Genomic DNA, 14,712 nt, shown 5'->3' with positions numbered 1-14,712 from the left:
TCCGTGGTGGCCCCGGAGAAACAAATCAAAGCCACAATGTGTTTGTGATTTCCGGCGTGGTCTGCCCAGCGAACAGGAGGCGACTTCCATTGTTTTTCCGAATGTGTCTGCTTTGTTTCCAGATGTGTGTTAAATGACACATTTAGCTTTGGTGATGCGAGGAGTGTCCTTGATTGCGTTGCAGGTGTGCCGTTGATGTGCTGGAACGAGTCTCCTGCTGGTTCTTCTGCCTGGAGTGGTATCTTCAAACAGATGTTTTAGGTTGGGTTCTTCTATGGCAGAGGACAACTGAGGACTATCTACCACACCAAAGGCATGTCTGTCTGCCATGCATCTGGCAGACAACACTCGTCAAAGGAGAAAAACACATTTCCTTGGTCCCCCTGTGGAGCGACTGCAACAGCAGTTGGGCCGTATGTGGTTGGGAAGGGTAGTGATGGGATTGGGTAAGGTGCCGTTTTGGACAACAATACCCTTAACGTCGAGTTTTCCATCGAATCAAAATGCTTATTTTCTTAAGCCGCCCGGACTCATTTTCCTGCCAAGCTAACAGGAGGTATAGCGCTCTGTCTCGGGCCAAGTCAAAGGGCCACTCTGTTTGCCAAATTATCCAGCGAGAGTGTTTATCTGCCACCAGACAAGGGTTGTTCGAGTAGGCCTACTTATAATGTGCTTTTCAGTTTGTTAAGAATTCCCCGGAATGAGTGAATCGTGAATGTCTCGTGAATCGACCGCAATGCCAGGAGGATAAACAATGTTAGAGGAAAAAGGCGGACGCTCGATATAATCTGTTGGCCAGTCTCCATTTCACATAAGCATGGCTAATGATATCCTCTACGACTCATTACTGGTAGTGAAGGCATTCAGATTACACAGACTGATACGCAACGTTATAACCAGAGCCTGGAAATCAGAAATAATTTGGCAGTTATTTGTCACAAAATGATAGTCAGGGATTGACGGGAATCGACGAGTTGAGTGCTGTTGGGAGAGTCCAATTGTCTCGACAGTCAGAAGGTAGAAAAATAAATGAAATTGGTGTCTTTGATTGTATCCCTCAGAGGCGGCGGTAACTATGGAAGGGTTGTGCACTTTAGAGGTTATCAGAGGGCAGCCCAACTGTCACTTTAAACACTGCGCCTGTCTGCCTATTTCATCTCCGTCGGATGGGGACTGCTGCAGTAGAAGTACCTCCTCCCCTGTGCTTCACTTTCTCCTGTTCCTCTCCCTCTGTCACTCCGTCCTTTCTTCCAGGAGACGGGGAGATGAGACGTCTCCTCTCAAAGAGACAGCTGCTTTGCCCTCCAATCTTCCAATCTCTTGCTCCATCTCTTTTGAACCATACGCGCACATGGATGTCACACACACAAGCGAATATACACACACACACACACACACACACACACACACACACACACACACACACACACACACACACACACACACACACACACACACACACACACACACACACACACACACACACACACACACACACATCTATTTTCTCCCACAAGTTCTCATGAATGCATGTAGACACACACACAAACACACACAAGCACAAATATGCTCAAAGGCGCAAGCACACAAATGCAGAGAGACCACATGCAGCGAGAGAAAGAGAAAATGCAAGGCAGGCAAACAATATTGAGCTGCCCACTTCACTTAGAGCCCTTATCTCAGCTACATGTACGCCTCTTCTTGGCTGATGCCCAACAGCAAGGGCATTTGGTGTGTGTGTGCGCACGTTAGATAAACAGGCGGGTATGTAGGAAACAAATGCAGATATGATAATACAGATCTTGTTTACTACCAACTGCATTACATAGTAAACACTGCTCCCTGGTGGTAGGTATCTATATGCACATGGGCGTCGCCGTTAAATATACAGTATTATATTAATAATAATAATAATAATAAATCAACTAAAGCTTAGCTCCTGGTGATATAAGTCATTGTAGCAATATACTAAATTGCCCAGCCTACACTGCTCTGTGTCTAAAATGCTGTTTGCCAACTTCGACAAGTCTTGCTCGGTTTAATGCCTATGCCTATGGGGCGGCGCCAAACGGTTGCTTGCCGTTGCTAAAGCAACTCCAAGCAATTACTCAGAAACCCCAGAGCAACCCCTGATTTTTTGTCAAACTCAAACAACATATTTGAAATAATGCCATTTTCCGTAAAATGGTATTAAATAAGTTCAACTAAACCTATGGCCGAATGCGGTACCCGTCACCATACCGACCATTCCTGTCATATGAATCACCAGATTAAGTGCATAATCAGTGAGTAGCGTCAACATTTCAGGGCCGTGACTGGACTGTCGTTCAAATCAACACGAGTCAGCCTGGGACTCTCCTCTCCTCCCCTCCCCCTCACCGTGCCCAGTTCCCGAGCGTTGGGCATGCTTGCAAGTTCTTTTTTCATTTTGTGTTGTGAATCACACGATGTGTCTTGATATATTAATTTGTTGTAATACGGTACCTCCTTTTAGTTAAAATAATATAATTGGCATAGGCTTATATTTTTATACATGACACATTTTGGATGTGGGCAATGTCTGAAGAAACGGAAGACAATATTGTAGCCTACACAGTTCTGAATTAGCAATACAATGTTAGCACATGCTTGCTAGCAATGTTGGTGTGTTAAACCGTATGGATTAAAGTGGAATATTGCAAGACGTCCTGTGATCAAGACATCGATTTAAGGTAGGCCGTTTGGTTATTAAGTTTGCCCGTCGCAGCATATTGACTTGGGGCCCATGTGATTTTGTTTTGAAGTAGAACTAGATTCTAGGTTTGGCTCATACCTTAAGGATGGGTTTATCGTAGCCTGGTATGATCTGCCCTTAATAGAAGTATTATGAAGTATAATAGTATCAACAATAATAGCAACTATTGTATTAATGTTCCACATAGGCCTACATTTGAGACGTATCGCGCAAGCAACTAATGTGAATGCTTTGGAATGTACCGTGGCGACGGTGGGTCTGAGATGTGCAATTCACCACTATTGACAGGACAGCTAACCTTGTAGTTGGGGGACTGCTGACGGGCTGTTGATTGAGAGAACTATGTTGTTTGTTATATGTCGTGTGGCCGCAGTGCCACCTGGACTAGCAGTGAATGTGTACATGCCGCTGGGCTATTTTCATGTTGGCCTTCTTAAAGATCTTCCTCTATATTGTTCTATGTCTTTACGTCTTTATGTCTGTGCGTGTGTGAGGGAGAGGGAGAAAGATAGCGCACGTTGAACTGTCAAATGATACGATCACACTCAATCACAGTGGTGCGATTAGTCTGTGTTGTTACTGTACTGTAAACTTGCCTCGTACGGGACCGCAACCACCCCAACCCGTGCCGAAAATGTCTTCCCGGCCGTGCCTCTGCCAAATTCAGGTGTTTTGATCAAGTTTTTTTTTTTTGACCAGCAACCTCTTGAATTCATACAGCAACTGTTAAGCAACTGCAACAAATTATTTCTGGCGCCGCCACTGCCTATGCCTATAGCATAATGAATATATAGGACATGAGCGCCCCTCTATAGATTCAGTCATAATCTCAACGATTAGGACCAACTTGGGCACTCGTATCCCTTTTGATTGAGTTAGCATGCAGATACCTTTTTAAAACAATTGTAACAATATTCATGTTTTTGTTACTACTAGTATGTAATTAAAATCACATTATCATCTTGTAGTCTGTGTGGTTAGAAGCACAACATCATCTTGTGCTGGGCATGATAATAGGTCCATTTCATCAAAGATGTTTATATAAAGCTGTTATTATCAACATAAACTGAGGTTTATGTTGATAATCACCCAAAATAAAATAAGAAATGACAACTACACAAATGAATTGCAGTGAAGCGACATTTTTAATGAAACATATCAGGAGAACATATTTTGGTGAGAAACAACATCAATTTGATGTTTGCAGGCAAATGGTTGGTGGTTTTAACAAGCGATAGAGTCGGTTGATCCTCAGGATGTCATTCCGGGTCATTCCCTTTCTCTGGCCAAGCCGAACACGGGAGTTTGGGATGGGGGTGATGCTGTCACGTCCATTTATGGAGAAGGCTGTTCTGCCGTAGTGCATGATGGAGGAGTAATCGTAGGGGGTGTTCAGGTTGTTGGTGTCCTGCTTCTTGAAGTTGTAGACATTGCTTCGATTGATGTTCCTCCAGTTTATCCTGACATACTGGTCACGGTCACTCCTGGTCTGCTCGTGGTTGAAGCCCAGAGCGTGGTTCAGCTCGTGCTGCATGGTGCCGAAGTTCATGCATCCCGATCTCTTGAGAGAGAGTACCTGCCTGCCTCCTGTCCTGCCCAGAGAGGAGTAGCATCCACCTCCGCTCTGAACGCTGATGTGGTCCTTCTGGTTCTGGCGGGGCACAAAGCGGATGCAGGTGGTCCGGTGGAAGGACTGCATGGCGCTCACAATTCGTGACCTCTCCGCGGAGGTGTAGGCTCTGCTCACTGTGTAGGGAATGGTCACAAGGCCATTGGAGGATTTTTTCCACAGGCAGTTGTTCCTAAAACACTTCATGGCGTTTCTGGTTGTTGGTAGAAGCAAGTCTCCCTCCAGCAGGATCTCATTGGAGCCGTTGTTGGAGATCAGAATCTCTGTGAGGATATCCATGTCCTCATTGTCTTCTAGGACATGTGCACCTTTAATATTGTGATCAAAGTCATAAAATATAACTACATAATTCAAATTGTGGAGCAATTTTCACTGTCAAATTAAGACCTCTTTGTTATTGGCATCCCAAGGAAACGGAGATACAATTCACAGTGATTCTTATTAAGAGCCGGAAAACAATTAGACACGTCCATAGACTCCTAATCAACACAATGACAATTTACTACTGCAGACAGTGGGAATACCTCAGTAACAGCCTTACAACAAAGACACTTGAAGCCCCTGCTGTAGTCAGCCAGCCAACATGAGCTAATGCTTTATTGAGTTCATGGGATTTCCCAATCAGAATTAATATTTCATGGAGAGAATTTGCTACCACGTTTGCAAACTCAACATGCATTTTTAATCTAGGCCTTTGGTTTATCAATGGTGAAGTTATATCATAGTGATGACGCATTTCACATTTGAGCACAGTGTGCTGACATGCTCATTTGATCATGTCTAAAGGTCTGTCTGTTAGGTTACTCAGTCGGAACTACCTGTAGTGTAAAACGATTACTTTATCATGTATCATTGAATAATAACCAACCGTTTGTGTGGATAATTACATTATAGCCAGCATGGCGATTGCATTATTGACTTTTTTCAAAAGGGTGAATACAAGTAAAAAAACATAAATAGCAACTATTTTTTAGAGGGTAGAGGTTTGGATCGAGCCAAGAAATAGAAACATTGAGCGGTAATACCTTCCCTCTCACCACGCATTGGTCTTGCTTTTCATTCATAATTCATCTCATCCACATTTTTACTCCAGCTGACCAATATGTCAATTTTTAAGCAGATTCCAACCCTTGCTTACTCAGCTACAGGCGATGGTCATTTAAACTGAACTCAAAGATAATCTTTAATGGGAAATTGCACTAATCCAAGAATAAAAATCTGTACGCTACAGCCATTTATTTTGTGTTAAAGTTACTTTCAGAATCTAATATGACTCACTACTTCATTAGATGGAAAAGATCATATAACAACCAGGCAACAGAAGAGCTTTCTTCTTATATATAACATAAGAATTACAAAACTGAATAAATATTGGAAACATGACAAAAATGCTTTGCCAGAAGATTCTCAGCGAATAATTACTTGATATTTGGCAACTTCGTCAACACATTTCATATGTGTTTTTAAGCTAGTTTAACCTTGTCAGTTAACCAGGGGAAATAGGTGGGTGGAACACCATTAAAAGGATTACTTTTTTTAGGGAGATTTTATTGTTCAGTATTTTACAGGGGAGTTCTTCATTTTTTGCTGTCTTGTTAACTTCTCATACGTTATGAATCATGTTTTTTTTTTAGCTCAGGTAAGCTAGCGGTGAACGGCCGCCACAGGATTTTTCCTGGCCGTGGTATATGAGATACATCCATTCCACCTGTCCTCGTTTGCTGAAGGTCATTACAGCATTTAGCAGGCTATATATTTCTTTAATGCGGTAGAGGGAGTGAAAACATAAACTCACCCAACTCCTTACTATTTTAAAATGTCTTTACTATCAATGTCCCTGACAGATTCACAGTGAGACAAGTTTGTACTTGTTTTAATCTGCTGAAAATGTGTTATTGAAACCTAGGCTAGCCTCAAATTTATTTACTGTTTCCAATTAAAGGTTTAAACCTTGTTGAAATGTGTGAGGGGTAGATGCATCACACACATTGGGACATCACACCCTGCTCCTTAGGTTATGTTTTTTATTGCTTTTTGATTATTTTATTTTCTGTTTTACCTTTTACTCATTGTCATACATACATAGACGCCACATTGACTGCAATGTCCCGTTGTTGCAATTCTTCAATTCTTGAAGACTTTCCTGTAAACAAATAACAATGATTATGGGGTTACGGTTTTTCTGTAGAGAAAGCACTACAATGCTTACATTTCTGAACTTATTTCGATGAGTCGGTTTTAAATTCATATTAAATAAAATTATAAATAAAATGTAAAATATATGTACATTTTTTTAACACCACGAAGATTGTAAACCCTCGGATAGAAAAATGAATTGTTAAAATCGGTTGAGAACTGAAATGATTAAGTGCTTAAAACTGCAGCTCCCCTGTTTTGTATTAGTTTACAGGCAAGTCTTTGCCTCTCAGATATGGCAGTGATGCTATACGATCTAGAGGCCAGCAGCGTAGAATCTATGTATCCCTTGTGTCTCACAACTCTTCTCGTGTCAGATAACTTGCTTGTTTCCCCGCCTCTCTCATTGTCTGCCCCCCTTCCCCTGTCCCTCCTTATCCTCCCCTTACTAGTGTTTTAGTCTGTGTGTTTTCCCCTCTCTCTGTCTGCCAGTCAGCCATTACAGCTTCCCCTTGTGTTTGGTGTTCCTGGTTTTAGATTTCCGCTTGTTTTACCTGATGTCCCCTTTTTCTTCTCCATGTCTGTTTAATTGCCTGATCCCCTGACCGATCACCCGTAACGCAGAACCATTTTTCTAGTAAAGACTGCTTTTGGATCTTGAGATTGTGTGTGTCTATTGATTCCTGTTTCCAGGGTTTACCTGAGCCGTTCCAGTCAGCCGCCTCCCTGCGTGCGGGCTGCAATATGAGTGCTGGGGAAACAGACTGAAGCCTGGGCTACGGCCCAGTGGGCCAGGAATTCTTCTGTTTGGTTTCCCTAGAACACTTCAGGGACCCCCCCCCCACAGGATCCTACCACTACCCCGAGCTAGAGCGGTCAGCGCCAGGTCAAAAACAAAAGACTAGCTGCGTTCCAGATGATGTAAAAATACGGGAATATCGCAAACATATCTTGGAGGGTAGAGACTAAGGGAGACTAGGAATGGACAATAAAGAATATAAATATTAAATATCTATACATCAAGTTGAGGTGTGCCGATGAATATGTACATAACATGTTGATGACCAGAAGACGTGTAGGGGTTTTCATGTGATCAATCGGATCAATACGATTGGGGTTGCATGGGCAGTATGTTTAAAAAATAAATCAATACAGACGATAATAAACAGAAAACCACATGTTGAATGCGGGGTCATTGTCAACGCATCGACAGAGCGCCGGACCTCACGCTACATGCTGAGTCCAACCTGTGAGGAAGATTCCTTTATTCCTTTATTCCTTTATATTCCTTTTTGTCCTTTTTAGGTCCTGAAACCAGGCCCCTCCGATTTGGGATTAGTGGGAGGGGCCCTTGGGATTAGTGGGCCCCGTACATGGGGGACTGGAAGGGGTTCGGTCCTGAGGGAACAACACAGGTCTCGAAACAATATTGTGGATCAAGACCGCCTTCTGCATCTGGGACTTCAGGGTGGATCAAAATTCATGCATGTAATATTAATTCATCTTGCCAGTGGTTGCACCAGCGTTTCTACACACACACACACACACACACACACACACACACACACACACACACACACACACACACACACACACACACACACACACACACAGACACACACACACACACACACACACACACACACACACACACACACACACACACACACACACACACACACACACACCATCTAGCATTCTAGTCAGTTAATCTTTCATTATTATGGAATGTACTTTCCAATTTTAACTAATCATTTACTACCCAACGTGATCGTGATCATTATTGAAACAGAAAGTCAGTTCAGGAAGTTTTTGTGAAACACGTAATTCAGGGGTTTGCCCAAGATAGTGCCTCTTTAAATCACAAGAGAAACTAACACCTGCAAAACACAGGGGGGGAAAAAAGGTCCGCTTCTAAGTACTATGCTGAGAACATGATGATGGGCACAGACGTTGAGCCATGTGAGATGCAATGGGCAAGTTGAAACTATATCGTGTAGCCTAATCGACAACTTCCTTCAATCGAACAAGACACTTGTCCGTTGCAGTCCAAGAAAATATCAGACCGCCTACTGCGTTGTAGTTCCGCTTCCCCTAATTTGACAATTGGTGTTGTAACAACTTGGCCCAGCCCACTTATTCGTCTAGGTTTCCGTTGCTGCTTCAGCGTCTGTGTTTGTGCGTGTGTATGTATGTATGAGTGCGTGCGTGCGTGCTAGTGTGCGTGTTCTCGCGCTTGTGTGTTTCTGGTTGCAAGTGAGCGTGTTCTTGTGACATTGATGATATCCGGTCCGGGTGGAGATTACTGGTAACCTTTTTCTGTCCCGCTGGCAGGCCTACCACGTGACCGCTCGGGTCCTGATGCTGCTGTCACCAGGGGTTATTTGCAAGAAGCTCATTGGGGCCACGTGCAAGTCGCGTAAACGGGCGCGTAGCCGCTGTGGTTGAACCCCCCCACCCTCCCCATTTCTCTGCCAGTGAAAAGCCCCGCTTCGCTAGGGCAGGCCGAGGTAGCAGCTCGCAGCTCGGCTGTGAAACACGGAAACTCGTGCGGCAGATTAAAACGATGTAGGCTCCAGCGAGGACGGAGGAGAGGAGGACACACACAACCCGAGCGGGACGTTGAGATTATCGAATTGTGGCGTTGCGTAGTTTTAGGGATTTCTTTTAAATGGGAAATCTGATGGGCAGTTGGCGTTACAAGGAGCCGAGCACAGTGGAGGAATGCGACTCGACGTGGGGGTCGGACTCGGAGAGCGACGACCCGCCGGTGGAGGCTGCAGAAGGAAGCGGCATCTCCGGGTCTGTCGGTCCGGCCGAGATGGGTCGATGCTCGGTCGACCCCGGCGACATGTCCCTGCAGGTAGGCAGGCTACACCGAGGATTATTGCACAACGGATTAAGCACGTCGTCGTTCACTTATTAGAAAGCAGCGTGTGGCGGACGGCTGAGCGTGCTCGCTGACTGACTCATGATCAGCAGACCCAGCTGAGAGTGAACTGCGTGTGTTTATAGACGCGCTGTAACCGGCCTATTGCAACCCCACAATGTCACCACATACTGAATGGTGTTTTTTTACTGTGAATGGTGACGGTTGTTATAACTATGCTTAGTTATAACAAACTAAGGAAATCAGGAAATCTTCCAAGAAGATGGAGTACATGCTTGCCTATTATAAGACAGTGTCAGTAAAGTAAATAGAGAACCGTTGGGGGGAGGGGGGGCGGGGGGGGTCGTAGGCCAAGGTCTACTGCCTAGGATAGAAGTGTATAGCTAATATGAAACCTTTATTTAAGTTTCAAAATTAATTCAGAAACAAAAAATTGATGAATCGTCACATCTTTCTTACTGGGCAGTGAAATGAAGTGTATAATGTCCTCCTTTTTATCGTTTTTGTGGTCAAACATTTTGGCTGAAATGGCTGACCCACAGTGCGGCGCCAGCGCTTTACAAACCCCCCTTTAAGCTCCAGCATGGCTCAGCTTTTCAGCTCAGCCTTTCAGGGATCAGGACCCGCACTTCTTGAGGTCAAAATGATCATTCTCCCTTTATTGCTTTCTCTGTTTCTTCCTTCGTTCTCTCCTCTCTCTCTCTCTCTCTCTCTCTCTCTCTCTCTCTCTCTCTCTCTCCTCTCTCTCTCTCTCTCTCTCTCTCTCTCTCTCTCTCTCTCTCTCTCTCTCTCACTCCCCCCCCCCCCCCCCCCCCCCCCCCCCTCCAGCTGTCAGAATCTCCACAGTCCGCCCCGAAAATGAAGAGGAGCTTCTACGCTGCCAGAGATCTATACAAGTACCGACACAGCTACCCGGTACACACAACACACACACAGACACGTACACACACACACACGAACACACACACACACACAAAAACACGAACACACACAAAAACACGAACACACACAAAAACACGAACACACGCACAGACACACACGCATACAAACACATAAACACACACGCACCCACAAACACATACATACACATACGCATGCACATACACTTACACTTACACATACAAACACAAACACACACACATACACTTACACTTACACATACAAACACAAACACACACACATACACATGCACATACACTTACACTTACACATACAAACACAAACACACACACATACACATGCACATACACACGTTTATAGACACAACGTATGATTTCTACCGTCCTCCTGTTTAGAACTACAAAGAGTCCAGGCAGCCGAGTGAATTCCGCAACCTGCGCTTTTACCTGAACAAGATCCCTCTGATTCCAGATGGTGAGTCCCCCCCCCCCCCCCCCCCTCACACACACACACACACACACACACACACACACACACACACACACACACACACACACACACACACACACACACACACACACACACACACACACACACACACACACAAAGAGAAGCGGGCCCAAATTATATGTTTCACTAGTATTGGTTTTGGGGATTTGGCTGTTTTGATTTTGGTCAAAAGATCATGTTTGAATAGGAGAGGCCAGCGGAGTAAGAATGAATCCAGCGTTTAAACACACACACACACACACACACACACACACACACACACACACACACACACACACACACACATACACACATCCACACACACAGAGACACATACGCACACTCTCACAGTTTGAACAATTCACCTTTGCAAACCCACAGAAGACAGAATAACACACACACACACACGCATGTACAGTGTGTACAAAGTAGTACAAACTCCTTTGTGTGATCTGACAGGCATCTACATAGAGGAGATTCTCACAAAGTGGAGAGGAGACTACGATAAACTGGAGCACAACCACAATTACATCCAGTGGTGAGTCACATCTCTCTCTTTCTTTCTTCTTTTCTGTCTTTCTTTCTTTCCTTGTTTTTTTTATTGCTGTGTGTTTATGTGTGCGGGAGAGAGATAGAGAGAGAAACATTGTTGGTTTCCCACTGTCTGTGTGTGTGTGTGTGTGTGTGTGCGGGCCTTATTCGACAACATATGGTTATATGGTTGGTGGTCTAACACAGCATGGTGCAGTTGCCCTTGTATCGCCCTTGTAGCTCTGCTCTCACACTCAGATATGTGTGTGTTAGAGCGTTACTTCACTAACCCAACTCCTGTTATTGTTTGAAAGTCACAATATTATATGTTTTCTTCTAGTTATGTACTGCCAACCCACCCATCTCTCCAGGCTGAATGTTCACAATCTTCATGTTGTTTGTGTTTATCTTTGTGTGTGTGTGTGTGTGTGTTTTTGTGTGTGTGTGTGTGTGTGTGTGTGTGTGTGTGTGTGTGTGTGTATCAGGCTTTTCCCGTTAAGGGAACAAGGGCTTAACTTCTACGCACAAGAACTGACTCAGGACGAGATCAAAGTAAGACACACAAATGCACGCATACACACACACAACCACACACACACACACACACACACACACACACACACACACACACACACACACACACACACACACACACACACACACACACACACACACACACACACACGCACACGGGCCACGCACACATTCAAACCTACGGACAACCCTACATTTTGACTAGCATCTACACGCAGGGCTGTATAGAGGTCTTTGAGGATATATAATTCATAGTGCTTCATGCTTCATTGCTCTCTTCCTGACACTCCCGACACCCCCCTCCAGGAATTCCAAACTACTCGAGAAGCCAAGCGGCGTTTCTTAGCGGCCTACGCGCTGATGCTGGAATTCTACGGCGTGCGGTTACTGGATAAGAGCGGCAGCGTTGCCCGCGGTCCCAACTGGCAGGACCGTTTCCAGCACCTCAACGAGTAAGGAGCCTGACACACATGAGGGCACTCACATGCACGCTCACGCACACGCACGGACACAAGCACACACACACAAGCGTACGCAGACCCACGAGCCCATTCACTCCCTCACTATGAATATCTAAAGAATATGGGTGCAATCATGTGTGTGTGAGAGGGTGTGCCACTCTATGTGGAGTAATGTGCTATCTCTGCACTGTGTGGGCCTTTTAAGCAGTCTCAACTGCTTTCAAAAAGGGCTTTATATATAGCGCCGATTTGCATCATTTCGAAGATGGTGATCATTTGTGTGGTTTGTCGCTGCATCGGTGCCCTTGAGCAAGGTCTATTTTCTCGAACCATTCGCAACAATCTCCCCTTATTCTCTGGCGGGCTGGCCTGCCCTGGAGGCTCCTGCATTGACCTCCGTGTGCCTTACCCCTCCTCGCTCCTCTCCCCGCTCTGCAGGTCGCAGCACAACTATCTCCGCATCACGCGCATCCTCAAGTCCCTGGGCGAGCTGGGCTACGAGGCCCTCAAGGGCCCGCTGGTGCGGCTGATGCTGGAGGAGTCGCTGCTCCACGCCACCCTGCCCAACATGCGGCACAGCGCGCTGGAATACTACGTCTACACCCTCCGCCGGCCGGCCACGCGCCGACGGCTCCTCCGCTTCGCCCGGCAGCACTACCGGCCCGCCCACGCCTTCCTGTGGGGGCCGCAGCCCAAGAGGCGTGGGGGGGCCGCGGGGGGCGGAGGGGGAGGGGGTGGAGACGACGACGACGGCGATGATGACGGAGGCGCCGGGAGCAGCGGGATTCGGGCGCCCGCCCCGACGCCGGAGCACCGCAGAGGGGCCGGGGACGCGGGCCCCGACTGTGTGCCGCCGTTTTCCCGCCCTCCCAGCCTGCTGGCCGGCCTCGAGGGCGTGGGGGAGGAGGGGAGGGGCGGGGACCACGGTGGTGGTGGTGGTGGAGGTGGTGGTGGTGGTGGTCCGGCTGGAATGGAGTCCGGGCGTCGGTGTGTTGAAACGAGGGGCTGGGGGGAGGGGGCTGAGGCGTGACACTCTCCCCACCCCCCCTGCCACTAGTCTTGTTTCCGCATTGAAAGGTGTGTGTGTGTGTTTGTGTGTTGGTAGTGGGAGTGAAGAGAGAGATATGGAGAGAGATAGAGATATTATGAGAGGGATAGAGAGAGAAAGGAGTGAGAGAGATAGAAAGAGAGAGAGAGAAAGAGTTAGAGAATGATCATCTGAGCCAAACAACAATTATCTTTGCCCCAGTAAATGTCCTCTTCCCCCGCAAATACCTTCTAGTGGTGCTCTTGATCTTGATAGATCCAGAAGTATAGTCTCTCTGGGAGAGAGAATACCATCCCACTTGGGACGGGGAGACAAATTGCCTTCTTTTTTCGTCCTTTATATTTATTTAGGGGCGGAGGCGGAGGTATCATTCAGGTCCAGATCGGAGGCAGAACCTCTGAAATGAATGCCAAGACACTTGTTGGTGGTTCACTGCACCGGGGAAACCACAAGCTGTTTTAGAGAAATGCGGTGGGTGGGGGAGTAGGAAGGCTAAACAATATCCTTAAATGCAGGCACTAACATTTGTTTAATTATGTGAAGGATGCAATAGACAATAGACGCCTCGTTTATCTTATTTTCAACTTTTCGGTTTGGTTTATCAAAGCAATATCTGTGAAAGATAGTGAATACCGTTTGACTTAAAGTCTGTATGTTGTGTAGCGAGGCCTAGATGCTGGTAGCAGACACAATCCCCTGGTGATCTCCACGGTATCCTCTCAGCGCTGCTGTGTTTTTCAGCTGTAGGGTCAAGAGGAGCTTGGTACTTGCTCAGCGGTGCGTGTGGTATCAGGTGAACGCGGTCCTTTCATGTGAACTGCACACCAAGCAGTTTGCTCAGTGTGCATGGTACTGTATTAACTGTGTCGCACCTTTTGACAATCTCTTTGTCTTCCTGCTCAAAGTGCTGTGTCCGATCTTTCTCCTATTTTTGCAGGCCTTCGTACCTAGGATTCAGACTCTCCCGCATAGAGATATCGCTGGTTTCATAGGCAATGTGTGGAAAATATTATCTTTATGTTTTTCAAAATGTTTATTAATTATTTTCTTTGTCAGAGCACAAATTTGTCCTTAAAAAAGTGAAGATCAAGGTAATTTGAAAGGGAAAAGTAATATCAGTGATGTAATTAATGTCTTAACCCTTTGTGGCCAATATCCTAACATGTGATGCCATTCTCAACAGTGCCACAAATTTAAATAAGGTCTATCTTTCTGGGACCTGTAAGCATAAACAAACATGTATCCGTTTTCTCAATTGGCCGTTCAATTAAAGTGTAATTTCAGCGGAAATTGAACCCAGGGTATTTTTCGGCATGAAGACACATAAAATAAGACAAACCTCGGCAGTAGCATGACTAG

General features: G+C 45.8%; 2 protein-coding genes across 2 annotated transcripts; one reads left to right on the top strand and one right to left on the bottom strand.

Moving 5' to 3' along the window:
* Positions 1–3,866: 3,866 nt before the first annotated feature.
* On the bottom strand, positions 3,867–7,079 carry LOC132473664 (high choriolytic enzyme 1-like). Its single transcript, XM_060073876.1, has 2 exons — positions 7,055–7,079; positions 3,867–4,672 (listed from the first exon to the last, which is right to left on the bottom strand). Exons 1-2 carry the CDS (start codon positions 7,077–7,079, stop codon positions 3,924–3,926), a joined length of 774 nt encoding a protein of 257 aa, XP_059929859.1. The 3' UTR covers positions 3,867–3,923.
* A 1,585-nt stretch (positions 7,080–8,664) lies between these two features.
* On the top strand, positions 8,665–14,581 carry ogfrl1 (opioid growth factor receptor-like 1). The gene is made up of 7 exons (XM_060072966.1): positions 8,665–9,363; positions 10,219–10,305; positions 10,686–10,764; positions 11,239–11,317; positions 11,796–11,862; positions 12,151–12,296; positions 12,744–14,581. Exons 1-7 carry the CDS (start codon positions 9,172–9,174, stop codon positions 13,333–13,335), a joined length of 1,242 nt encoding a protein of 413 aa, XP_059928949.1. The 5' UTR covers positions 8,665–9,171; the 3' UTR covers positions 13,336–14,581.
* Positions 14,582–14,712: the final 131 nt, after the last annotated feature.

Source organism: Gadus macrocephalus, chromosome 15 (genome assembly GCF_031168955.1).
Source record: "Gadus macrocephalus chromosome 15, ASM3116895v1".
NCBI classification, from domain to species: domain Eukaryota; kingdom Metazoa; phylum Chordata; class Actinopteri; order Gadiformes; family Gadidae; genus Gadus; species Gadus macrocephalus.
Note: the sequence above shows the minus strand (reverse complement) of the source record. Positions and strands in the feature narration are given on the sequence as shown.